General features: G+C 40.9%; 1 protein-coding gene across 1 annotated transcript in view; it reads right to left on the reverse strand.

Moving 5' to 3' along the window:
- Window positions 1-11755: 11755 nt before the first annotated feature.
- TPH2 (tryptophan hydroxylase 2) overlaps window positions 11756-25314 on the reverse strand; it is a 95679-nt gene continuing 82120 nt past the window's right edge. The window contains exons 9-11 of the mRNA XM_046012910.1: window positions 20915-21010; window positions 12242-12375; window positions 11756-12110 (exon numbers count right to left, since the gene is read on the reverse strand). Of these exons, the coding sequence (XP_045868866.1) occupies window positions 11936-12110; window positions 12242-12375; window positions 20915-21010 (405 nt within the window). The 3' untranslated portion in view covers window positions 11756-11935. The remainder of the gene's footprint in view (window positions 12111-12241; window positions 12376-20914; window positions 21011-25314) is intronic.

The following is a 25314-nucleotide window of genomic DNA, read 5'->3' on the forward strand; positions in this document are numbered from 1 at the left end:
AGAACTAAGGCTGCAGATGGAATTAAAATAGCTAATCAGCTGGCCTCAAAAGAGGGAGATAATCCTGGATTAGCCAGGTAGACCCAGTGTACTCACAAGAGTCCTTGAAAGTGGGGAGGGAAAGTAGAAAAGTCAAGAGAAAGAGATGTGATCATAGAAGCATGGTCAGAGTGATGCAAGGTAAGGACTCCACCCACCATTGCTAGCTTTGAGGACAGAAGAAGGGGTCATGAGCCAAAAAGTGAATTAAAAAATCTAGAAGCTGGAAAAGGCAAAAAAAAAAAAACAAAAAAAAAAAAAAAACCAACAACAAAAAAGAATAGAGATTCTCCCCTACAATCTCCAGAAATGAAGGCAGCCTTATCAGCACCTTGATTTTAGCCCAGTCAGACCCATGCCAGACTTCCAACCTAGAAAACTGTTGTTCTAGCAGCTAAGGTTGTGATGGTGTTAGAGTAGCAATAGAAAAAATAGCACACTATTTCTGTGAGAGAGTGGCTTGTGGACATGGAAAGAAAAGAAAGCAAAAAAAAAGAAAAAAGTTTTATCTGCCCATGTGGCTCAAACTGGCCCCAGAGAAGGTCTCCTAAAAGTGGTCAGAGAAAGTTGTAATTGGTGATTAAGGTATAGAAGGGACTGGTGTATTCTATGGTGGGTGGACCCTGAGAAATATTCAAGAATGTTAATACACTTTCTGGCAGATTCATCAGTTCCAAAAACCTTCAATGACCATATGACAGAGGAATAGATAGGTTTTATGGAGTCTGGGAAAAATCTGACCTATAGATATTGTTACAGATATGTTAAATGAATTTTGAAAGTGGAAGTAGTTTAGTAGTTATATAATCCACCTCTTTTCCAATTTTTTAATTTATGAATATTTTAACAGCTTTACTGAGGTATAATTGAGATACAAAAAAACTGCATATATGTAATGTTTATAATTCGATAAATTTAGACATACATTGAATCCATCAGCACAGCTGAGGTACTAAACATATTCATCACCTCATATCCCTTTTTTTCATTTTGGTTTTGGTTTGGGTTTGGGAATTGGGTTTGGGGAGGTGGAGAAAGTTCTGGTAAGAACATGCAACATAAGATCTACGTTCTCCCCAAAACTTTAAAGTACATAATACAGTGTTGTCAAGTATAGGCATAGTGTCATACAGCAAATTGTTGCAACGTATTTATCCTGCAAACTGAAACCTTCTACCCATGGATGAATTCCCTATTTCTCTTGCCTTCCTAAACCTGGAAATCACCAGTTTACTCTCTGCTTCTTTGAGTGTGACCATTTTAGATACCTCCTATAAGTGGAGTAATACAGAATGTGTCCTTCTGTAGTTGGCTTATTTCACTTAACATAATGTTTCCCAGGTTCATCCTTGTTGTTGCATATGACAGGACTTCCTCCTTTTTCATTGCTGAGTAATACTCCCTTTTCTACATAGAAGAATTAATCTCATGTTCCAAAGAAAGGAAAATATCACTCCTAGAATAAGGTGGGAATCTGAGTAGGAACATATAGTCCACATTCGGAACTTGACTGACTAAGCTCATGATTATATCCAGGACACAGGTGTTCCATTCATACCTCTAGGGGCCAAGGGCCCAGTTCTTTGGAGTCCATAATCCCTTAACCCTTAAAGTTCTTCTTTGGCTTCTATGACCACACATTCTTGATCCTCCTACTTTTCTTCATGCTCCTCTTCTGTTCTCATTGTCTTTCCTCTCTGCTCACTACCTTAAGAGCCCACTAAGGGGTCTTTCCAACCTGCATGTTAAATGATGTCAAGTACAAAAGTGGGGAGAGAGTAAAGAGGAGGAGAATGGACCGGCCAGTGGTGGTGTTACCACTAGTATAAGCTCACTTCATCCACTCAAAAAACTAGGACATTTGATGAGAAATCAGCTCATGCAAAAGGGAGTGATTAAAATGAGATATAGGGGGTAAAGACCCACCTGAAGCCTCATTATTTAGGATCTAGGGACAAGCTCCATTAGGCACAATGATTTTTTTTTTTTTTTTTTTTTTAGTGGGGCAATAGTTATAGTCTGGACAATAAAAACCTGTTTGAGTTTCTACCCAACAAATCTTCTCCCAGAACTGACTCCCTGCTCATAGGAAATAGTCTCTGAAGTCATATTTAAACCACATTACCCTTCCATCCTGTCCACAGTCAATTAGACCATGAATGGAAGCTGACCCACACTGGAGCAATCAGATTCTCTTTCCTAAGAATTTGAAATCTGAATTCAGATGCAGTGAGTCTGTCTTTAGCTAAAACTATAACATGTAAAACTCAGGAGTTCTAAAGTCCCCATATTCCACCATGCAGATGGGTAAGTAGGAAAATCCCATCTGCAGATTTTAAAGAAGATTTAAAAAAAAAAAAAAAAAGTGCCGGAAAGTAGAATGAAGCAGATGTGCAGAGAAGGCAAAGGTGAAAACAGAGAGCAAATCTAAAGTCTTTCCAGTTACCAGCTCTTTTTGGAGGCCCACTGCACCCCAGCTCTTGGGCTCCATGAGCCATATGTACAAAAGCTCCCCATCATTGGCCAAGCCAACCCAAATGATACAAAATAATACAAAAACAAAAGTCAACAAAATAAACATTCAGGAATGGAAAATAAAGCTAACAGATGATCAGTTTTTGATTACAATGTTTCCGGAAATGAGGCTTCATTTCAGTTCACATGTCCAATGTCCCTTCTCCCCACATGTCATTTTTTTCCCACCTAACCTCAGTCCTCATGTAAAGGCAACCACAAGGATAATGTCTACATTGGTGGTTAGAAAGAGCACTATATTCAAAGTTGTTTAATTTAAAACCAAGATGACAAGGATGTCGGAATAAAGCTCCAAGTAATTCTAAATCCAGCTACAGCTCCCCTTTCCATATTAGAATATTTTTCTGAAAGTGAATCCTCCAGGGAAGAGGACATCACAAAGGAAACAGATGGTTATTTTAAGGCAAGTAGGAGACACTCCATATTGCCTTTCCCTCACTCCTTCCTTAAACAGGAAGGATTTAAGCAGTTACGGCTATTCCTCACACACATTTCAGCCATCCTGTTTATGCAGTGCAGTAGATAGACAGATAATTGTGCTACTGCTCTACAGAACAAGCAGCTGAATGTGCAATGGGACTCCGAAATGGAAACCTCATCGGTTCGCGTCAGTGAATCATCACATGAAACAAATTGTTCACTTTTTGTTCAGTCCATTAGCTCCAAGGATGAAGGGAATTGCCCTCCCAATACATAATATTCCAATTTCCTCTTTTCACTTAGCACCTCCCTTTCCTGCTTTACAAATAAAATGCATTTATATTCTGAACTTAATTTGTTCCCTCTGAGCAGGACTTTATTCTCATTAGAGACAGCCCTAAGCAATTGCTCTCTGAAATGAAGCCTTGGGAACGCAGTACCTCGGAGAGAGAAGAGGTTGGTCGGGCCTGCTTTTTAGTAGAGGGACTGGTGACTAAAACATGGACCCACCAACCATTCTGCCCTCTGGCTCAGTTTTTCTGAGGTAGAGTTGTAGACTGGTCCAGAGCCAACTTATCATGATTCAATGAACTTTGAATAATAGTTTGATCTTCTTAGTGTGTTTCTTCCAGAAAGTTCCAACCTTTTATATTGTTTCATTAATTGAAACAGGTTTTTATATTTTTAGCCCCATTTCCTAGATACAAATTTTGATGACCAGAGAGAAATGCAAAACATCTCTGAGGTCACTGAATCAGGGAATATCTGTTGTCTTTGAATTTCCAAGTAGTAATTTTAAGGCCATCATGCAAATGATCACAAGCCCACAGATTCACATCTGAACGAGGCTCAGTTCTATTAACATCTGGTCAAATGAATGTATGAAAAGTCACAGAAATAAAAACAATGACCCATAACACTGGATGGTACTTCTTTGGGCCATTAAGATACAATGATTTCATCATCTAAAGTGTGAGAAAAGCTGGAGATGTTTAAGAGCTCATGATTTTAAAACAAGAAGAGAAGGAAATTAAACTTTGTGATGTAATTTTTATGGTTAGATACATATATGTAAAATTAATTTTTATGATAATTCTATAAAAACATATTCTCATTCCCATTTGCAGAAAATGAAACTGGAGCTCAGAAAGTGTCAGTATATCCATAGAAATCACCCAGCTAGTAAGCAGAGAAACCAGACTATGTACTTCCATTTACCTGACTCCAGAGCTCATGTTCTCTTCCTATAATCTGAGAATTTTTGTTTAGAGCTGCTCAATTCTACTGCAAACCAGATCCTCCTAACACTTACAGTGAAAACAAAAACAATGACCAAAAAAACAAACAAAAAAAAAAAAAAACCTGGTACAAAAAAAGTCTTATCCAAGTATCTTAAGTTTAATTAGCCTTGATACTCTTTTTCCATGGAACAAATCAGTGGCCTCCAGATTGAATCTCAGATAGTCACCTAGAATCCAATGAAACCCTTCCATTGAGCAAGTTTGCTGGCCACATCTTACCGGAAGAAGTCATACCGTTCCCAGCATTAGAGGAGGATAAAAGGTCAGACATCCCAGGCTTCTATGGCACAGAATAAACCAAAAGGATATAAATAGTACTTCTTCAGGAAGTTGTGATTTCCAAAACCAAGAGGAAAAGTGTGAAAAAAAAGCATGTCTAAAATCTCCTGCCTCTCCTTTTTGTGCTTTTATCCTAGGCGTTAGTGCTTTTTTGGAGCCCGTGGCCACAGCAGGAAAATGAGAGCGAGGGAGGAGGGGCCATGCATTAGCTCACAGACCTGGGCAAGTCCAAAGGTACATCCAGCTTCAGGTGCAGCTAAATCCATGAGCTTGACAATGGCATTAAGACATCATCTCTATCTCTTGCTCTTGGTCCTACATTCCCTGCCTGGTGGCTCCTAGAGATTCTAGACTCATAAATTACCACCTTCTAGTCATGGAAGAAAGACAGTAGCATGCCTCTTTCCCAAGGATTCCAGAAAAGGTCAGGGTTTGACTTTAATTGGCCGACCTCAGGGCATGGCATAATATATAATATAATATATTATATTATATATATTATATAATATATAATCACCATAATATAGCTCACTGATAAAGTCTTGGCCATAAGCCCATCCCTGGAACTGAGAGAGTCAGCTTTATCCAAGGTATGAACAGAGTGTAGGGGGGTGTTCACAAAAGGAAAGGGGGAGTCACGGTTACTGGTAGAAGAGAGGCAAACAGCAGCTGGCCAGTGTAAGCAGAGCAAAAACCATCCTCAAAGGCATAGTTCCAACATGGAAAACCCTCTGTCCAGGCTCCGTAGGAGTCATAGGGACTTTTCCCTCTGTTCCCAGGCAGAAGCTCAAGAGGCAGACTCATCCTGGCAATTAGCTGTCAGCTGATCACCAATCAAACATGCTGAAGTGGGCTATGCTGATGATCTGTACTTGCTGTAATCATTTGGCTGGGTGAATCAAATTATACTTTCCAATGCCACTTCAAATCAGGATTTCTGTGTCTGGACTGGTTTTCAGCAGTAAGTATTACCCTGCAAGTTATTTTCTTTGATATTGACTGTATGTAGGGAAAGGGAGGAATTTCGGCTTCTTTTAAATTCTGCTCAACAGGAAAGACCAAAAAGTTTTAGAGATTTGTGAGGAGGTTTAATTAGGATCCATTCCAACTTAATGGCTAGGCTTTCACACTGAAATGGATAGGGAACATGTTCTGCCCTTGCAAGGTAGAGATTTTTCTTCCAAGTACCTATCTGATTGGGGAACCTCATTCTTTCATAATGCCATGTGCTGTGATCAATCAGATGTAATGATCAAAAGGAAGTTTGCCTCGATCAATCCCAATAACAAATAACTGCTATAGTGGCAAACCTAATGTGTTCTTCACTTCAAATTCACTTGCCAATAATTGGCCTCATTAACGTCTGTGAAGTTAGCTGTTCACTAAAATTGGGCAAGCTGTACATTAGATGTGTTCAGTGGTTTTCAATCCTTTGGGAATAATAGACCTACTGAATCAGCATCTTGCTAGTTCCATGAAAATTAACAAGCTAAAAAGTAGGGACTGCAGGGGATCTGGAAGGAGTGAAGGAGGCACCGGGAAATTCCCACCACCTTCCTATTATTAATATTATCTTTCCCAACCTAAAAATGAGGGCCAAGTGTGCATCTCTTTTAAAGATTTGATTCTGACAGAAAATGAACTTGATTTCTCAGTGCCATGAGCTTTCAAATTACCCTACCCACATCTGTCAGATGTTTTCGTTGTTCAATTATAAAAACTGTATCCAGACTGGATTATGAGAATGCTATTTGCAGGCATATCATGACCACAGATGCCCTTAGGTCGAACATCAGGCTCACTATGATCTTCCCCAAGAAGGAAATATACACCCAGCTGCTGCACCAGACCCAGCCTTCTTGGGGAGAGGAAGAAATCACAGTAAGTGAAGCTTTCTGGGGTTCCTGAAATATGTATCTGGGGAGATGGGAAGCAGCAAGAAGAATGAAAGTAGACAACTGACTCACTTACACTCCCATGGTCCATTCCCACCCAAATGGCTGGGTGGCATGGTGAACACAAAAGTTCAGTGTGCCAGGAGGTGAAGGAGCTTTTTGTCCTGAATTATCCACAATGTCAGCACTACCCATGGATACCAAGAATGCCTCATTTTCTACTTCTTTTTTACTTATGCAATTAGTATTTGTGATTCACAAGGGGGAAAAAATTGGCATGGCTTTTTATCTTTTTTAAAAGCTGGCCACGGAAAGGGTAACATGATGTTGCTTTGTCAAAGGAAGATTTTGGTATTTGCAGAAGACACAGGATATCATTGGATATCTGCTTCTCTGGTCCAGTGATAACCCAGGTACCAGTTATGGCAGTTTCCTCATTTTTCATCTGACAATTCTAATCCACCCACTCAATTTAGTAACTTGTTTAATTATACTATCTTTTAATAATGTCCACCATGATCCAGCAAGATACTGTATTGCAATGGCCTCCTAAATGGTTTGACCCCACACTCCCATCCCATCCCTCTTAAATTCATTTCCACACCACAGCCCGAGTAACCTCTTAAAAATGTAAATCAGATCTTGTCACTGTCTTGCTATGGCTCCTCAGTTCCTTTCCACCCCATTTCGAACATAACTGACCTCCAAGGGCTCCTGAGTGGGACAGTCTGTTAAGCAACACACTCTTGGTTTCTGCCTCAGGTCAATGATCTCAGGATCATGAGATCAAGCCCCTGTGGAGCAGTGTGCTCAGAGGAAAGTCTGCTTAGGATTCTCTCTCTCTCCCTCTGCCCTTCCCACTTGTGTTCTTTCTCTCTCTCAAATAAACAAACAAATAAATAAAATTTTAAAAAACAAAAACCTGATCCCCTCTGGAACCCTGTATTATCTCATCCTTTCCTCCCAGACTGCCCTCTTGTCCTTCCTCTGAAGCCTTCCCATGGCTTTAATCTCACTGCCCCCTCTTCCAGAAACCCTCTTTCCATGGGTCTCTTCACGCCTGGCTTCTTCTCATCCTATGGTTCTTAGTCAAATGCCATCTGCTCAGAAAATCTTTTCCTGGCCACCTTACTCCTTCTGCCTGCCTATTGCTCCTTATCCCTCCAATTATTTTCTTCATAAAATTTGCCGTGGTCTCAAATAATGTTTTTTTCCTCCCGTATCTGTCCACCAGAATATAAGTTCAAAATGGGCATAAACTTCTCTGCCTTATTTACCACTATATCCTCAGTGTCTAGAAAAGTATCTCAGATAGTCCCCGATATGGTCTAAGCCACTGAATAAATGTTTTGAGACCCCAAGTCATATTATAAAGCACCACTAGTTGATGTTCCAGAACTGGTTGCTTTTGAACACATGTAAATCTAATATTAGAAGAAGCAGTATCTCACTATTAATTCCCTTGCCTCTTCCCAGACTATGGCAATCTACACAAGAATCATTTCCCAAAATAAGAGAATGCCTCTGGAAATTGAAGAAGGAGAAAAAGAAAAAAAAACAAAACAAAACAAAACAAAAACTCAGACACACTAGAAAACTCTGGGCTGCTTTCTTTTTCATTTCATTATAAGTAAGACAAGGTTCACGAGAGTAAGCATCAGTGCTTGAGTCTTCAGAAGTTGAAAATTAGATCAAATGAATTGGAGGACAACTACATCGTGTGTTAATGTTTTCTTTCTCGAATGAAGAAAATGAGATGATGTGAGCCATGACTCCATTTGAAAATGAAACGTTGTATTTCTATTTGCTTCCACGTTAAAGCACACTGTTTTTCATTTTAGACTTTTCGTGTTGGTAAATGTTGCAATACTTTACATTCATTAGGCTGAGGCCCATTTACTACGTGCAAGCAAGACAAGCACAGATATATATATCATCCCCATCAAGCATCATTTCTAAATTACACAGTAAATAAATGAGACTAAACCAGAAACCCAAGTTCCACAACCTTTACCACTAGTGTAATAAATAAATAAATAAATAAAAATAACAACCTTGGGTCAAAGTTCCCTACTTTAAAACATGTAATTTATGGGGCACCTGCGCGGCTTAGTTGGTTAAGTGTCTGCCTTCAGCTCAGGTCATGATCCCACGGTCCTGGGATCAAGTACCGCATCAGTCTCCCTCAGCAGAGAGTCTGCCTCTCCCTCTGTCTCTTCCCCTGCCTGCACTCTCTCTCTTTCTTCTCATTCTTAAATAAATAAAATCTTTTTAAAAAAATGCTATTTATGAACAATCTATTGAACTCTCATTATGCCAAATAAACTGATCATCCAAGAATATATTGGATGCCTGATCCTAACTTGTAACAGAAAAAATGCTCCAAAAAAAAAACAAAAAACAAAAAACCCCAAACTGGACTAATCAGATTCTGGCTGTCTTTTGCTAATTTATGATGCATAAAAACCTGGTCTTACTAGGAATCTCTTGTTGATTTCTGATTAGCTTGTTATATAATTTAGCAACAAAGTCAAAATAAAGTAGCAATGCACAATGAGACAACAGTGAGCAAGTGTCTTCAAATTTATAATTGTCCTTGATTCTATTTAATTTAGCTTTAAGTCATGAGTCATAATGAAGACAAATGGTTACACAGAGCAGGTATCAAATATGATGAGAAGCTAGCTGTGATTATCTTGTTGTACGATTTCCATTTGGGGACTTTTTCTGCCAACACTTTTCCTACGATGGCCATTAAATTTTTTTTTTTTTTTAAAGATTTTATTTATTTACTTGACAGAAAGAGATCACAAGTAGGCAGAGAGGCAGGCAGAGAGAGAGAGAGAGGGAAGCAGGCCCCTGTTGAGCAGAGAGCCCGATGTGGGACTTGATCCCAGGACCCTGAGATCATGACCTGAGCCGAAGGCAGCGGCTTAACCCACTGAGCCACCCAGGCGCCCCTGGCCATTAAATTTTATAGGATTTTTCCCACCATTAGTTGTAATGGCATTTGCGTGTTAAATGCTCACAACAAATGAAAACCATGATTCCATTGTTTCACACGGTGAAAACCATCATTACTGATTTTCCAAATGGAGAACAAGTCTAAAAAGAATCAAGTAATTCCTCCACTGTGTATGATACCTACATAAGCTCTGTGGGAAAGCCTATTTACTTTGCAACTCTTCTATTTTTGAAGCAACATAGATTTTGCACGTATTAAAAGAAAAGAAAAGAAGATGCCACTGCAAGCCAAATCAGAAGATAGCTCAAACATTATTTTTGTTGAGGGAATTTGTTTACAATTAACTATAATTCTTCTTTCAGTCCACTTAGCTGAAAAACTCCCCTTTCATGGGGCTGGAAGGGAAAAAACCTAATGGCTATTTATGGCTTTTTTGTAAGGGTGGGTAAAGCAAACCCAAATTATGAAAACAACACAGAAGGCAAACAATAAGAGCTTCTTAGCCAATTTCCTTCTTTGAGAAAATTCGGCAACTAGTTCTGGAAATTTCTGGATTTATTGTTCTAGGTTACAGTTCTAGGTTAGTATTTATAAGTAAATAACTACTCAGGGTCATCTAAATCTAGCAAAACAAGATATAAAAAACGATGTATTTGGGGACCTATAAAATTATTGAAATATGCAACTACTATATCATTCTAGATCCTCTTGGTTCAGTTAGCTCAACATTCTCTAACACCAATAATTTTTCAAGGCACTATCTCTTTCATCTAAAATAGCATTGAAGTACTAGGTGTTATACTTAACTAATGAATCATTGAACACTACATCAAAAACTAATTATGTACTATACAGTGTCTAACTGAACATAATTTACAAAATTGCATTTTAAGTCACATGACTCTCACATTCTGTCTACCAAATCCCCTACCAAAACTCAGTTGTTCCAAGAATGCTTCAGAAATGAAAGATCCTCAGGAGTTAAGGGACCTCTATTCAAACCTCTGATTTATTTTCATCTACCTCTCTCGGAGTCGTATTTTTACTCTTTGTCATGTCCTCCCTGAGTATATGTAGTCCAAAAATTTCTGACTCAGAATGGCCCCGTGTGAGTATTAGTTTGAAATTACATGCAATTTGTTATTAAAAGAACATCTTGGAAATTACATAAGTAAATATTTTAGAGCAGTTAACTTAAAAATCATTTGGTCATCTTTTTCTTCTCTTCTTTTCCCCAGCCCCTCTTTCCTCCACCCCAGCATTCTGTATGACGAAAGGAGCGTGAAAGGAACCGTGATTGTGTTTGTTCAGAGAATCAGAAGAAACTTATTCACTCATTCAGCAGTTTTTTATTTGTTCACTTAATCACCTGATGATACCTCTTAGGGCAGAGATAACCAGAGATGTGTGGTGCCCAAACTTTGGGCAAACCAGACAAGCCCCCAAGAGACCTGGCTTGGCTTGGTGCTGTGGGGGGAGACAGCTGTACTTCTGGCAGCCCTTGATCACAAACCAAATCCTCTTTAGTGATAAACCTTAGTTTTGATAAGTATTGGTTTCCCTTCTCTGACTACACATAAACCCACCAAGTTGAACTTCTCAGCAATCCAAAAGTGGGATGCAGCAGGCTGTAAATGTTAGTGCATGCTGACTGTGCCTATCACTTCAGCTCTCTGAGATCCATTTCCACAGCTCTGAAATCAAAGCTCTCTGATATTAGTGTTCTCTAAGAGAAATGAGCTAAACGATTGAGCATGATAATCTACTTTATTCCAGCATAAAATTCATAGTCTCAAGATTTTTTTGCCCACCATTTAGTCTTTCCTAATGGCCCCTCTGGAAGCATTTTCTTCCGAAATTCTTTGGAAAGCATGTCACCCCTCAGTTTCTACACGGTCAATGCCCCCTATCCATTCCATTTGTAAGACGTTCTCTTTTCTTACATTGTATAAACACTCAATTGAAAACCCATTCCAACTAGTATGCTCACCAGTTTTCCCTTTTGAAACACAATACTGAATCTTTTGTTAATGTGATGGGAGGTTTCACACAATTCTGGGTTTATCTCAAATAATGCTGTGGAAACACTGGGACTATAGAAACAGTTTCACTGCTATTTTCATTTTATCTAATGAACATAGAGGAAAAGCTCAGATCTGAGAAGGAAAAAGTAATAAGCTAGAATCAGAAAAGGGCTGTTTGTTACAACTTTTAAAGAGCTGCAGTTTGGTTAAGGACACCAAGCAGGAAAGGTCAAATCTATTGAAGACGTTTAAACAGGTTACATTTCAAACAATGAGTGGTTATCTGTAGTCATTGAGTTCCTTATGGTGTCTCACACATTAACACAGTAAATTACACGTAGATAGAGATATATAGAATTGCATGCTTACTAGCCAAGCCATGACACAACACAGAAAGTTATCAGTGTTATATGACATTGACTGAATTGCTGCTAAGCCCCAAAAAGATCACGCTGGCAAAGACACTGGTCCCAGGCATCAAATCCCCAGATACTGGTTCATTTTGTTCAAGGCATCACACACTGTGTTCAAATCACTGCGAAGGTCCTGCACCACATTTTCAATACTTCGGGTGTCTTTCAGAATTTCAATACTCTGTGTGTAGGGATTGAAGTACACGGAGAAGGGACGGGTAATTGACTTTGCAAAGTCCCTGCAAAATAAACGGAGATAGAAGGATATGCGATCAACTCTCACTGGTAGAGGAGACACAAAGAGAAGGAAGGAACAGAGCCAGAAGAAATAAAAAGTTATTTTCTGTAGATGGAAGGAAAACAAGTCTACCTCATCTTTTCTTTGGCTTCTTCAAAACTTTCTGAAACAAAGTAGGCTTCCTGGAAAGTGGTGATAAGGCATTCCTGTAAGCAAGTTGTCTTTGGGTCAAAGGCTTTCACACATGCCTTGTCAGAAAGAGCATGCTGCAAAACACACCACAAAACCTGTTAAACTCTGTAATGAGACTTCCAAAGTGCCATGATGTCGTGTTTCTACAACACAGATCAGTATTTTTACAGAACTGCTCAGTTGCTAGTCGGCCATGAAATATGGTACTCTCCCATACGCAGGATAAATTGAGTGTTTGGGTTTTTGTTTGCTTTTGTTCAAGTCTCTTAGAAGCTGGGGGTGGGGGGGATGAGATTATGGTATTACTTTATTATCAGACAAATTCATATGGAAGGACAGTTTGGAGCTATATCCCAAAAGAAATGGAATTTTAAAACTATGCTATGAATAGAAGCAAAGAGAGAACATAAATATGGCCCTCAATTTATTGCCATAAGCAATGTACTGAAATTTCACTCAAATGGCAGAAGTAATAATTACCTGCGTGGAAAGGTAATTGGGACTCTGACTGAACTATTTGTGGCCTCATTACGAGACATTTTAAGGCCAGGTACTGTGTATCAACAGAGTCTGGAGTGGGCTTGTATATTTTAAGGATACTTGCAAAGCATTCATTTCCCTTCCAGCAAGCAGAGCAGAGCAAAATGCCACAGATAAATTTTGTCAGGTAGGCAAAAAGAACTAATATTAATAGTTATAGTTATGCTCAGACCAGGCGTTAGGAAAACAGGGAAGCCAGTGCAATTGCTCTTTGAACCGTCATTAGCTCCATTCAACTCACTACATGACTGGCACAGAGAACAGCAAGGAACAGGGAACGATTATCTCCTCGAGATCAATTCAGCTAGGCTAAAAGTGAGTGGTCACTTCCTGCCACATGCCACCTGCCTATTTATAAGCCCTGGGTTAATGGTTCTCAACCCTCATGTGCATAAGAATGACTGAGGGGCTTGTGAAAAAAAATACAGATATCTGGCCTCAATTTTATTTAGCAGGTCTGGGTAAATCCCAGAAATCTGCATGGTAGAGGCATCCAACGCGATTCCGACCCCAGTGGTTGTGAAGTCTATTTTGAGACATACTCCTCTAGATTTTGTGTTTTCCTGAAAGGCTCAATTAGCTGGGGGAGAGGGGCAGACTAAAAGAAGGGGTAGCAGGAACCTCCCTGATCTGAGAGAAAAGGGGCTTCACTCCAGATGTAGCTGCTGTCACGCGGGGTAACCGTGCCATGGTGTTTCACCTCTCTGTCCCTCTGTTTCCTTAACTTTAAAGGAGAGGCTTGGGCTGGATGATTCCTGAAGTCATGGCATTCCAGCTTCTGGGTTCCACCCTAAGTACTTTTCCACCTTCCAGTGTAAGAGGTGGATTGCTGAGTTAACCAGAGAAATGTCACAAACCTTTCCCGTTCCATTTCTTGGTATATTCCCCAACAATTTCAAAAGGCACAGCATGATTTGCACCCTTCCACGAATAAGGCTGCGGTTCCCTAAGTCTGAAAATGTAATTGCAAACCAAAAAACTGGCATGTCTGAGAAAGGGCACGCGGCCCTAGCCCACATGTGATTTGCATTCCCGCAAAGTTGTGTTGTCCACATCGATGCATCCGTGAATCAGGGGACACGGAGGGCCTCTGGGAATGAACGCATTCTTTTTGGCCCACAGGACAGTTTCATTAGAAGTAGAAGGTCACTACACCTGTAAATGCGCTTGTGCTAGATTCAGTCCAGGGCAGTGAACATGAGGGGATTTGGGTTCCACGTGACTAATAATTCTGTCCACATTTTAAAAACAACTTCGCAGTTTCGAGAAACAAATGTCTTTTTTGGAGAACGGGCGCTCCTCTGCAAAGAACAGTCTTCCTACTGACTTGTTGCAGCGCTCAGAATCAGAAGCGGCTTCCTTCGCGGCCGCGGACTCAGGGTGTGCTTGACTTCGGTGCGTCCTTCTAAGTGTGTGGTCCCCTACCACCATGTAGGAAAGGAAGGACAGTGACTGACTCAGTGTCCTTGATCTTTCTGTTTTCTCATCCTCACAATCAGGGACGTGGGCAGAGCAGCAGCCGGACAGACTGTGAGAACATTTAAACCACTGCTGACGAGAAGGAGGCGAACCTCATCCGCTTGGGTCTGAGATGCTTTGATGGGCCATTAGCAGGCTTGGCAGCCACCATGTATAACAGAGGCCTCCCGAATGTGTGTCTACAGTAACAGGGATGAAAATCAGTGTAGCTATAGAAAGAACTGTCATGGGACATTCCACTGGATACTCAGATGAGTCCGTGTAGTCATTTTAACTAGTAAAGAGAAGGAGAGGGGACCAGGAAAGAGCCCAGAGGGCAGGGTGCTCTGCCCCAGACTTCAAGGACAGTCGGTGGAGTCACAGAGTGAAACCTGAGGCAAAGACCATGAGGCAATATTTCACACTTGCCGAATGTAATATTCCAAGGAGAAACTGGGAGCTGATTGTTGCAAGCTCTCAACAAGGCAGTCTACCCTCGGGAGCCTGCGGGGTCCAACTACCTACTGGGGTAACTACCTACTGGGGACTCTCCACCCACAGGGTGTGGGACGAATGCTGCTCGTGGGCTATCACAAAAGGGAATGATAGTGGTACCTGTATTAGCCTGGAGCATGACAAGAGCCTGGAGTTCAGGGGGCAACCGCTGAGTGAGGCCGACAAACAAGGGGGTGCTCACACCTGTGAGGGGTCGCATTTCCCTGACAGCAAGCGGGCTGCCTGCCCGGGACATCCATGCAGCCTGTGAGGTTCCCTGAATACTAGAGTGTGGCCCCAAGGCTAGGAAAGGTCCATGTCTCTACTGATGCCCCAGGGGGTGAAGCCCTGTTGAGCTCCTGTCACGTCTCTCTCTCCACTGCCTGGGCTTGAGGGAGCAGCCCTCCCCTCTATGTCCACAGTGGATTCTCTGTAAACATTGAGCCACACTGCTTGATGTCCCCAGGGAACTCTGTGGTGACTCCTTCCCAAAGTGTTAACTGTCTGGTATCCTGAAGTCCACAAGAACTCATCCGGCTTCAGCAGACAGAGGCCTTCTAAGGCTGAGAGAATGTGGCTGACGGTCTTTCAGTCTTACACCACTTTCTTGAGAATCACCTGCTCTCCTCCAAAATCTCTCTAAAAAGATCATTTTGGATTTACCCAGAGTGCTAAAGTCAAGTACACAGGACTGGGAGCTGTGATACCCAGGTCCTAAACACATTGTCCCAGAGGCATAATATCAGAGGAGTGAAACTTCTCCAGGTGGGGACAGAATTTCCTCTTTCAGAAACTGAAAAGACCGATCTACATGAATTCCAAAGCTCTCCATGCAGTATCATTTGAAAAGGGCCTGCAGATACACTGCACATCTCGGCCTCTCCTCCCTCTGGCCCAGGTGGCACAGACTGGCCAGAGCAGCCTCTCCCACTGGCCTCAGCATGGCCTTCCCATCCTTCCCAACAGAGGTGGCCATTAGCAATTAATCGGCTTCGGTGCACAAATTAAGGCTTATTTGTCATTCCAGCCTTTTAAATACAAAAATCTTTTTTTAACATCAAGGTGCCTAGAACCAGTTGTTATCTAAAGTTTCTGCATGACTTTGGGCAAGTTATTCCACCTCTGTAAGTCTGGTCTAGTATTCATCTTGGAAATGGGGATACGAATAGTATCTGTAAGCCAGGGTTGTAGTAAGAAACAAGGGGCTCCTGAGTGGCTCTGTCAGTTGAGTGGCCGACTCTTGATTTCAGCTCAGGCTGTTGAGTTCGAGTGGCACATGGAGCCCTGCACTCCACAGGGAGTCTGCTTTTCTCTCCCTCTGCTCCCTCTGCCCCTCCCCCCAACTGCACTCTCTCTCTCTAAAATAAATAAGTCTTCTTAAAGGAAAAAAAAAAAGGAATTAAAAGAGGTAATGGAGATAATGCATACAAAGCACCTGGCTCATGGGAGTGCCTGGTATACTAAGTGATTATGCACAGTTCAGCCTGGAGATGATGACATTCAACCCCGCCTGTCACCACTGGTACAGCTCTTCTTCCCCAGGGGTCCAGAACCCACATAGAAAATAACATGGCCCTAGCTATGAGGCTTCCAGGTTTCAAACTACAACAGTGCCTGCCCTAAGTTCAATTTAAAATCTTCCTTCCTCCCAACCACCTGCCTTGGCAGGCGCTGAGTGATTATCTCAACTATTCTCCATGTAAATCCTGTGATCATCACCCTCTATATCAGGACTGGTTTAAGTTGGGAAAAAAGTCAAGTGTGAAGTCAGGTTTAGAGGTAATTTGGGCCCTAGATTCTAAATAAGAATTTGCAAACACTCCCATATTCGCACTGTAATCTTCTTTTTCCCCATCAGAACAGCAAATATATACATTTATATATGTACATATGCATGCATGTAGCTAATATTTTTTGAACTTCCCGCAAATGTCCCTCCTACCAACCAAGTACAAAGTGGCATCAACATTGCTATTACTCAATCGGGTGATAATGGCATCACACCTTTTTTTTTTTTTTAAATCAGTGATGTTACAAGTTTCATCAATTTGAATAAGCTGCAGGCATAAGGGGAAAAAACTCCCTCTTCAAACAATCTTTTTGTAAAAGCCAAAGACCTGTTTCCAACTCCCCATGCTCCAAAGTTTGTTCTGTCTTTATTAACAGTGCTGGTTTCAGGAAAAGGAGTGGGGGGGTTGGGGGAGGGAGGTATGAGCCATCTGTGCAGGGGAAAGGTGGGAGAGCTCTGCAGTGGTGAGTCCTAACTCTAGCCATACTGGTGACAGGATCCGCAGGTGCCTCCAGCCTCTTCTCTATGGGCCTAGTGGGAATTCTAGCCACTGGACAGAGATGCTGCCAATGGCTGTAAACATGAATGATTGTAATAAACACAAGTCTGCTCTTTGAATGCTAATTAGTCTATTAAAAAGACAGTATGATAAAGTCACTGTGCAAGGAGATCCTAAAACTAGAGCTGAAAAAATAATAATAATTAAAAATTTTAAAACTATCGGCTTTGTCAAAACATGAAAAGCAGAACAGATGGATTTGTATGTACTATTTCAGCAACTACTACGGGGTAGGTGCTAAGGCTGTTTACAAAAAAAATCGAATCCATGCCCTTAAGGAAATAAATGACTTTTCCTTTACCCATTAAATAAATGACTTTACCTTTACCCATTAAAAAAAAAAAAGGAGAAATTGCCTTTTTGCTTTTTAGACGTATTACCTTTTTAGGATAAAATTCACCATTTCATCAGTTAGCAATCATTTCCTCACCACCACCAGGAACAAACTTCACTGTTGCTTGCCCATGACACTTGGATTCGACAGAGACTCACATCAACCACTTTCTTAGAACCTCCCTACTAGAGACTCCAAGCTCCTCGAAACATTAGAACTTTAATTGTGGGTGTGTTGAATAAAGTGAATAAATAAATGAGTGAATAATAAATTTAAAAATGAGACATAATATAGTAGGGTCAATTCTGAGATAGAAAAAGTGTGAAAGACATACTTTGACTATGGATAAACACCAATCGATCATCCTACTTTCAACCTTTTTTTAAAGTCAGACTTCCAAATGAATTAGCTCATTATCAGCTGCTCCCCAGAGTGATGAAGGTATGGTAGAGGCCCCCTAAACACACTTTTAGAATTCCCAAAAATATATCACAGAACAGAGAAGAGAGAGGGCAACCACTGATGAGGTTAAAAGAAGTTTAACTACAGAAGTTGTGGCTATCAGATGTAGCTTGTACAAGCTTTTCCATATTTAGTTTCTCTCTCCAAAGACTGTCAAAAAACAAGCATCGTAATCATTGGAAAAATAAGAGGGAAAATGAAAGTTATCCTCCAAACTATACATACACCCCTTGGGAGTACTTGGTCAGCTCTGAAGCACAACACCTATGCCCAGGAAAATTTAGCCTCTTAAAGCACAAATTTTAAAAAGTGTTCTGTTCAAGGAGCGAAGGTGCATCATGGATATTCATGTAAAAGTAGTAAAGATTACACCAAAACCTCCCACAGCTTATCTGGGACCTACATTTAGGCTACAGTTGGAAACAAGAGGTCTTCCACTGCAAAAGGTAACTCCTTTTGAAATTGTTAAGTGTGTTTTACATGGGAATTTTTATAATGCTATCACTAAAGCTATCCCCCTATGCTGAGTTCAGAATTATCATGTGTCCGTTCAATTGGAAGTTAGACAGAAGTACTCAGAACCTGTGAGAGGGTTCTGGACATTTGCAGAGAGTGCAGCGGAGATGAGGAGAGGGAAGCGGGTATGAGAAGCATCTTGTGTTATGTATTCTCTGTGAGTAATCAGAAGATACTTCTCATAGCAAGAATTTCTGAATTGTAAAAATGGTCCAAAGTAGCAATCACTGGGAAGTTGGAGTGTAGAAGTTTGAGAATGGAAGAATGCTAATGACTAGAGGTGATGGACCAGAACAAGATTCACGGCAGACAATGCCCTTTGGTGTACGTAGCCCTGGCTGATTTCCATTTCCAGACATTTCTGTCCACACCAATAAGAACAAAAACAACACACTCAACCCAATGCTGCCTATACATGCCCCATTAACCCGATTAGAGGACCCTGTCGAAAGTCAGGGCAATGAGAGAGATTTGTTTCTTTTGTTTCTGGCATCATTTATAAACCTTCTGAGAATGTAAATAGATGTAGCTCAAGAGCTAAATCATTTTCTAATTCTTTTCTCATGGAAATCAAGAAGCATTCTGCAGAAGGCATGGGTCTTCAAGGGATATGACATCATGCTATTGCTGTAGGCTTTGGCCACTGTACTGAAATTAACGCTAAGTGGCTTTTTTGTTGCTGTTCAGAACTTTGCTTAAAAAAAAAAAAATTAACACATCACATCAGGCTTTTTTCATGTGAAATGTTATCATCTATTCCGGCTATATGGAGCTCCAGCAGCTCCCCAAACAGGCCAGGATTTGACAAGAGTACACATGCTGCTGTCCACTCAACTTTTCTGTTCCTCTCATCCTCTCCTCATTCATCTTTTCCACTCCTCAGGAGTCAGCGTGGGCAGCAAGGCCCTTGTCAGGAGCCTTCCCAGGCATGATCTAGTAAGTGCCAGGCCCATGTGTCACACTTGGCATTATCTAATTGGCTGCTTAGCCCTTGCACTAGAAAGTAAACCCTCTGATAACAGGGACCCCAGGCAGTACAGCCTACTGGTTAAGGGCTGGGATCCTACAGGGTAGGCCAACTGGACTTGGGTCCAGCTCCAACACTCATTAGCTGTGTGATCTTAGGCAAGCTCCTTAATGTCTTTGTGCTTCAGTTTTCTCATCTGTGATAATAATACTGATCATCTCACATGGTTGTTATGAGAAATAAGTGAGTTAATATGTTTAAAGCACCTACAATACTAATTGAGGTCTGCTTAAGTGTCCCCTGAGGTTGCCATTATGTTGTTCTTCTTCTCCTTCTCCTGCTCCCTCTCATTCCTCCCCCTCCTCCTCCTCTTCTTTCTCCTCCCTCTCCTTCTCCTCCTTCTCCTCCTCCTTTTTCATTATTTATATCTCCAGTGACTGGCACAGTACATGGCACATAGTAGGTCTCAATCAAATGTTTGAGGAATTAATGAATGCATGAATGGAATCATAAAGTGAACACTCGATACGACTACAGTTACACTGTACCTTTCAAGAATATAAACAACCAAAAAGTTCCAATAATCATCTATTTCCCAATTATATTATATAAGGATAATCAATACCCCAAATAACAACCTTTGCATAGTCAATAATCCTGATCTTAGTCTAGGTAATCAAAGAAAGATTAAACCATGTTTAGTACCATTTCCAGAATATACATCACATTGTATTCTAGACTCATCAAAACTTGTTATCCTCCCGTGGTATGGACAGCAATTCTTAAGTAACCAGGATATTTAAATTATCAAATGATCCAGGCCTCAATGTTTCTGAATAAATGGCTAATTTACTGTATTTTAACCAACTGAGCCACCCAGCATCCCTTTATTGTCTTTTAAGACCAAAAAAAAAAAAAAAAAAAAGCATTCCTTAGGCATTACTATACATATTAGATACCTCTCTGAATGTAGGAACATTTAGGGTTTTTTTTTTTTTCCAAATTGTATACGTCCACGAATGTTTTAATACACATTAATTTTGAAGAGGCTAAAATAATCTCAAATTCCCCTTAGAGGAGTAAATTCTAGGTTATCCATGGGAGCCACGGGTATAACAGAAGTAAAAATACCCAAGATATCCTTGCAAGGAAATTTCAATCAGGAGGATCACTGCTAACTTGGCTGCCCACTTTTCAGCACTAAATTTAGGCCAGTCATATGTTATCCAACATTTGAGCATACATTTGTCATTCCTGTTGATCTTTGCACATGGCTGCTCAACTATTTGAGTCACACCACAAACCCAGAAAGGCATGACCCATTTTCAGAAGTGCAAAAAGTTAGGTCAGTACCCACACCCAAGGTGCCAAATCCTCTGTATTAAATATTTATGGGGTACCTACGAGTAGAACTACTCAGACAAACAAATCAATATTTCCATGACCTTGAACCAGTTTTCCTGGGAAGGATGTTTTCATTCACAGCTTCATACCTTTAATTCTCCAATGGAGGAAAGGAGTCCTGCTCCATATGCCCGCAGTTGCCCTTCTTGCTTGCAAAGGCCAAACTCGATTGTGAAAAAATAGCACTGAAAAAAAAAAGAAAGAAAAAGAATGGACATACATCCAGTGAACTAGTCAACATTGTTCTATAGAATAAAATAGCACCCAAAATAAAATGGTGCACTGGGCATAATTTCTTCAACAGTGTCAATTTAAATACATTTGAATTAAGAACATTCATTGAAATCTATTCCCTTGCTTAATAATCCCTCCCTAGGCTAAATGTATACGGAAAATGTATTAATTACTAAGAGACTTATGCTTAGCAGATTCAGAAACCCCATAAGTCAAATCATATCCCCGGCAATAATTTAAAAAAAAAATTACAGAATTAGAAATGAATGAATATGTCACAGTCATAACACTGTAAGAATATGCTACTGTTGGGGCACCTGGATGGCTCAGTCTAAGCATCTGACTCTTGGTTTTGGCTCAGGTCTGATCTCATGGGTCATGGGATCGAGCAGTGCACGGGGCTCCATGCTCAGCAGGAGTCTGCTTGGATATCTCTCCCTCTGCCGCTCCTCCCACTCACACTCTCTATCTCTCTCTCAAATAAATTAATTAATCTTAAAAAAAAAAAAAAGGACATGTTACTGTGTTTACCAAGTTGTGTTTCAGCTGACATAAACAAAGTTCATGGAAATGTGGAAAAATAACTTGGAACCCAGTAATCCCAAACTGATTTTTTCAGTTTGTTTATTCATTCAGGAAGCATTTGGTAAATACCTACCAGGTGCCAAGGCTTGGTAAAGAACTGTGGTAAAGAAAAAAGTGAGATCAAAAGAGCAAGTACACACTTACCAAGTTACCCAACCAAAATGTTAGTACGATATTTTTTTTAATATTTTATTTATTTATTTGACACAGAGAGAGGTCACAAGCAGGCAGAGAGGCAGGCAGAGAGAGAGGGAGAAACAGGCTCCCCACTGAGCAGAGAGTCCGATGCAGGGCTCGATCCCAGGACCCTGAGATCATGACCTGAGCTGAAGGCAGAGGCTTAAACCACTGAGCCACCCAGGCGCCCCGTTAGTACAATTTTTTTAGCAAGATCTTACATGTGTATCTATGTATGCTACACACATAGATACACGTTTATGTACATGTACGTGTGTGTGTAAAAAAATAGAGAGAGTAAGAACCACTTCATGGACTGAGTTTTGCCAGCATCAACTACCACAGCTTTCCCAAGACACTGAAATCTATAACCGTTTCTGTTGATTTTAGGAAACCAACCTAGACAGACAGAAACATCTGTACAACCAAAAATCTCAGGATGCTCTTGCGAGAGGCTGAAATCACACTACTCTTGCCCAGGGAAAAGTGAGAAGTTGACAATGAGCAAGACGAATTGCATCAAATTAACACTGTCCTGCATGAGTGACGACAGAGTACTGACAGGGTTGAGAAGGAAGAATTTACACATCCTTGGAAAGTGGAAAATGGTCATTATTTCTGGCCCACGGCAGTTTGCTCTATTTTCATTTGGAGGTTGATATGTCCCCTGGTTCAGAAGGGTTTTATACTTTTTAGGTGTGAGGATGATCTGGGAGGTCGAGTGGGTTGACCCCGAAGGACTGGTCCTTGCAGATCGTGGCACTCAACCTCTCGAGGAAAATTTTCTTTCCTGATTCATCTCTGCCGAAGCCTAAAATTAGAGTCCTTCCCACACCCATCAGCACCTACAATGCCCGCCAGCTCTCCCGCTTACCCTGTTCTGGCTTTTCTCTCTTTTCCATCTCTTTTCCATCTCTTTTTGACATGGTCTTTAACTTCCGTATGTATGCTCCCCATAGTCTCCCCACCCTAAACTCCGGGCTTTGTAGGACAGCACCCCTGACCTCCACTGACAAGATGCCAGCAGCAGCCCCCACCCTGCTTGTAACAGTTAAAAATGTCTCTAGACATTGAAAAATGTTCCCAGGGGACCAACATCTCTTCTGCCTGAGAACCACTGATACAGATTTGTGTCTGAAACAAAATAAGGGTACAATAAATAGTTGGTGAATAACTAGTGAATGAGAGAATTATCTCTAAATCAGGTTTGCTGTGTGGCAGTGTGACCAGGAGGAAAGACAGGAAGGGGCCTGAGCTCTAATCTTGGCCCTGCTTCTTTTTTTTTTTTTTTCTATTAATTAACACATAGGGTATTACTGATTTCAGGTGTCAAGTTTAGTGATTCATCAGTTGTATATAACACCCAGGGCTCATTACATCCCATGTCCCCCTTAATGTCCATCACCCAGCCACACTCAGTTTGTTCCATACAGTTAAGAGTTTCATGGTTTGTCTCCCTTTCTGATTTTGCCTTATTTTATTTTTCCCTCCCTTCCCCTATGTTCATCTGTTTTGTTTCTTAAATTCCACATATGAGTGAAATCATATGATATTTGTCTTTCTCTGACTGACTTGTTTCACTTAGCTTAATGCCCTCTAGTTCCATGTTGTTGCAAATGGTAAGATTTCATTCTTTTTGATGGCTGAGGAATATTCTTGTGTGTGTGTGTGTGTGTGTGTGTGTGTGTGTGTGTGTGTGTGTGTGAGAGAGTCTGTGTGTCTGTGTCTGTGTGTCTGTGTATACATAACATATCTTCTTTATCCATATATCTGTTGACAGATATCTGGGCTCGCTCCATGGTTTGATGATTGTGGACAGTGCTGCTGTAACATTGGGATGCAGGTGCCCCTTCAAATCACTATGTGTGTATCCTTTGGGTAAATACCTACTAGTGCAATTTCCTGGGTCATAGGGTAGCTCTATTTCTAACTTTTTGAGGAACCTCCCTACTGTTTTCCAGAGTGGCTGCACCAGTCTGTGTTCCCACCAGCAATGCAAGAGGGTTCCCCTTTCTCCGCATCCTCGCCAGCATCTGTTATTTCCTGCCTTGTTAATTTTAGTCATTCTGACTGGTGTGAGGGGTATCTCATTGTGGTTTTGATGTGTATTTCCCTGATGCTGAGTGATGTTGAGCATTTTTTCATGTGTCTGTTGGCCATCTAGATGTCTTCTTTAGAGAAATGTCTGTTCATGTCTTCTTTGGCCCTGCTTCTAATTAGCTCTGTGCCCATACCCTCTCTGGCATGTAGTTTTTCTACCTATGACATCCATTCATTCATTTATTCTATAAACACTCCTTAAGCACCTATTATATTCCAGAATTTTCTTTAGCTGCTAAGGATATGCAATGCGCACAGCAACAAAGTCCTTAATCCCACGAAGCCTATTTGCTACTGGGATGATATATAACAACAACAAAAATCGATATACAGGATAGTTGCAGGTGGGATATGCTATATAAATAATAAATCCACATAATGTGTCCGGTATTAAGCAGTAGAGATGACTGCTTTAGATGAAGTGGTCAAGGAAGGCCTCTCTGAGGGAGTGATATTTAAGCCGCAACCCACTTGAAAAGCAGCCCTTTGTGCAAGATCTTCGAGAAAGAGCATTCCCAGCTGAGGAGGCAGGTGCAAAGGCAGGAACAGATTTGTATTTCTAAGGGCAGTGGGAAGTCATGGGAGGGGTTTCAGGCAAGAGACATACATGTTCTGATTTCGTTTCAGAAGATTGTGCCGGTGCTGGGTACAGAACAGACCGCTGGTGGGGCAAGAGTAGAAGCAGACAGATCAGTGAGGAGGCAGAGGCAGCCAAGGAGCTAGGAGGTGAGTGACTTGGAAAAGGACTGGGTCAGGGGGAGCAGGGCTTGGGGAGAAGTTAGTATCACAGAGACCTCAGCAGAAGAACCAAAATAAGAGATCTGAGTATGTGTCAAAAAGTTAATTTACAGCCCCAAGTCTGTCTCCCTCACCCCAAATTTATATATATATATACATATATATATATATATACATACATACATATATATATATATATACATACATATATATATATATATACACATACATATATATATATAATGTTTTTATTTTTTAAAGTAGGCTCCTTGGCCAGTGAGGAGCCCAACACGAGGCTTGAACTCACAACCCTGAGATCAAGACCTGAGCTGAAATCAAGAGTCGGAGGCTTAACCAACAGAGCCCCTCAGGCACACCCATCTTCCAAAAAAATCTTGCACAATCCTGGGCACAATGAAGAGAAGTGATTGATTGTCATAGAACAAGAGTTCTGGAAGTTCAGCCTCCCATTTCACCAGAAGGAAAATTCAAGTTTAAGGAGATAAAGTGATTTACCCCAGGACAAGTCTAGATGGCGACATTTAAGAGATCTAGAGCTCCAAATTTGAAAGAGTCGACCTCTGTCACATTGGAAAGTTTCTAGATAAAAGATTAATAGATGCATGATTCTCCCTTACCACCAAAATGGAGAAAT

Source organism: Meles meles, chromosome 7, assembly GCF_922984935.1.
Source record: "Meles meles chromosome 7, mMelMel3.1 paternal haplotype, whole genome shotgun sequence".
Taxonomy (NCBI): domain Eukaryota; kingdom Metazoa; phylum Chordata; class Mammalia; order Carnivora; family Mustelidae; genus Meles; species Meles meles.